The sequence below is a fragment of the Eutrema salsugineum genome, unplaced genomic scaffold (assembly GCF_000478725.1).
Source record: "Eutrema salsugineum unplaced genomic scaffold, Eutsalg1_0 scaffold_1, whole genome shotgun sequence".
NCBI classification, from domain to species: Eukaryota; Viridiplantae; Streptophyta; class Magnoliopsida; order Brassicales; family Brassicaceae; genus Eutrema; species Eutrema salsugineum.
Genome location: NW_006256909.1, coordinates 15,012,417 through 15,015,211, shown reverse-complemented (window position 1 = coordinate 15,015,211; position 2,795 = coordinate 15,012,417). Strand labels below are relative to the sequence as shown.

General features: G+C 41.4%; 1 protein-coding gene across 1 annotated transcript; it reads right to left on the bottom strand.

Annotated features, from left to right (window-relative positions):
• Positions 1–272: 272 nt before the first annotated feature.
• LOC18029758 (UDP-glycosyltransferase 75C1) lies at positions 273–1,832 on the bottom strand. Its single transcript, XM_006414744.2, has one exon. The coding sequence runs from the start codon at positions 1,775–1,777 to the stop codon at positions 410–412; it is 1,368 nt and encodes a 455-aa protein (XP_006414807.1). The 5' UTR covers positions 1,778–1,832; the 3' UTR covers positions 273–409.
• Between the last annotated feature and the right edge of the window lie 963 nt (positions 1,833–2,795).

Sequence of the window (2,795 nt, the reverse complement as noted above, 5' to 3'; positions counted from 1 at the left end):
AGAATGATGAGAACCATAGATAATATCACTATGAACCATAAATTACTGATTTGAATCTTCCCAAATCTTAGCAGTTGTAAAATAGCTTTAAATTATTTTTTTTCCTAATAGAAAGTTGCTTCTATTTTTCCGTATTAGCCATAAATACATGGAAAAATTATGTTTACTTCCACGGATATCTATTAGTTCTGCACACATCTCAGCAATTAAATTCATCGCAGACAGTTAAACAACATCTCAATATCTCTCGACAAGAGAAGTTCATCAAGTTCAAGTCTAATCTCTTTAGTCTTAACTCTTAATCTCATTTGTCTTAACTCTTATTAATCTCTTTAGTCTTAACTCTTAATCTCATTTGTCTTACCTCTTATTAATCTCTTTATCAACCCTTACAAAGTTTAAAGACCCATCACTCTTCCACAAACCTCTTAAGATTCAAATCCGACGGCCCACCTTCCGCCGCCGCATCAACGGCCAGCGTCTTCCACCTCGCTGCATTCTCTCTCATCTCCTCCGCCTCCTCTCCACCGCTCATCACCTTCTCAAGACATCGTCTCACCTCATCTCCCTCCACGTGTCCTTCCTCCCCTTCCTTCACCCTCACTCCAATCCGCCACGTGGCCTCCACAAGCTTAGCCGTCGTGCACTGATCCGCGAACTGCGGAAACGCCACCACCGGAACTCCACTCTCCAAACTCTCCAGCGTCGAGTTCCAACCACAATGAGTCACAAAACACCCCACCGACGGATGCGCCAGCACCGCCGTCTGAGAACACCACCCAACCACCAATCCTCCTCGACCATCTTCTCTGATCAAATCAAGAAACCTATTCTTCTTCTTCTTATCATCTTCTTGGTTTTTCTCCCTCACAACCCATAAGAACGGCCGGCCAGTGGCTAACACGCCGCTAGTTAGCGCCTCCATGTGTTTCTCCGGCAAATCCTCCGCGTGTGTGCCTAAGGATATGTAAACCACGGACTTCTCTTGCTTCGAGTCTAGCCATTTGATGTAATCCTCCTCTGAAGATCGAAAAAGATCAGCTTTACCATCGGAGGAGGAAGAAACCAACGGTCCGATTGGAATCATTCTGAGTTTCTTAACGGAGGCTAACGCGTCGTGCTCCAAGTTGGAGAAAGTGTTCACCAAGATTCTAGGGTCCGATTCCGATTCAAGAGCTTCGATGTGTTCTTGAAGAGTTACAAGAGCGGAAGGTAAAGCCTTCAACGGCTGAAGAAACGACGGGAGGTCTCCGGTGGAGATCGGTGGCAGATTCGGTAATTTAATCGGGTCGGTTTCGAAGAGGTGTTTGTGAGAGTCGTTGAAGTAGTAGTAGTAGATATCGAGTACAGTCGCTGGCTCAATCCAGAGAAGTGTAGTCGGGAGGTGAAAGTCACGCGCCACCGTGGAAACCCAAGGGACGAGAACAGAGTAGATAACGGTGGTGATGGTGGTGGCTCCGTCGTGGAGATTGGCTCTGATGATGTCACTCAGGGCGTCTGAGCCGCGGCGTTTGAGCTCGGACATGTAGATTTTTTGGTCTTCGAAGGACTTTAGACCGTCGTCGAAACCGTCGGAGAACCATGCGTAGGATAAACCTTGGGCGGAAGGTGGCTCGCCCATGCGGCGGAGAGCTGAGACGGCGGTGGCGTATGTGACGGTTGCGCCGTGGTGGATGAGACGGTTGGCTAGTTGGAGCGCCGGGTTTATGTGACCTTGCGCCGGAAATGTTACAAGCAAGTAGTGAGGACGGCGACAAGCGTTAACGGAGTTGGCCATTTTAGATGTTTTGAGAATGTTAAAGTAACTAAGGCTTTTTATATAGATTAGCTAAAATTAGGACTTGGAATTTTATCGAATTAAGTAGAGCTGAACTTTTTCGATTTTTGGTTTTCCTTTGGTTTGGAAGGTTGAACCGATGGATCACTTTCAAAATTGGGATCGGTAATCGGTTCTTCGATTCGTTTATTTAATTTTTTCATACCGACTTTAGGCTTAGAGCATCATTATGGCTAGACCATATAATGGGATTTTTAGTGATTTATTTATTATTAAATTTAAAAAAAAAATAGAAAGACAGAGAAATTGCTGGGAAAAAAAGAAGAAAGAAAAAGGAAAAGAATTTTTTCGGTGAAAAACGGTAATGATCTCAAATAAGAATTTTTAACAGATTTGGGCTTCCCTCAATTTTTAATTGTTTTTTTTTGCTAAGAAAACCATAAAAGGACCTGCGATAATAATGATTTTATACCAAATTGTACTCTGAGTATATCAAATTTTTCGAAAATATAATTAAAAGTTTGAACCGAATAATCGAATCGAATTAAATTAATTGAATATAACTGAAATTACCCGATTTAATCTAATTTCGACACAAACCCCGCAAGTTACTATATTTGGTAAAAAAAAAGTTAATCCAAATTACCAAGTAACCATACTAAACTGAATTTTTTTGGATTAATTTTGGTTGAATTAACTGAGAAACCGAAATAACTGAACGGAACGGTTTGGTTAACCCAAATTCATAGGCTTAGCTAAAATGTTAGGTTAATATCTAGCAAGAATATAGAACTAATGTTAACAAAGAAACAGAAATTATCTATAGTTAATCATGATTTTCTTTAAAACTGTATAAGATTATATATGACTAACTAGCTAATTGACAATCTTTACACTGTTCTCTCTCGTACAAGACCGGTGGATGAGAAAAGTCTTTGTTACGACCGATGAGTAAAATAGCGAACCAACGCGACAAGTAAAAAGAACATCTCAACCTCCACACTCACCAACCAGAGTA

Coding starts and splice junctions, on each gene's coding strand:
- LOC18029758 (XM_006414744.2), bottom strand. CDS start 1,777: ATGGCCAACTCCGTTAACGCTTGTCGCCGTCCTCACTACTTGCTTGTA.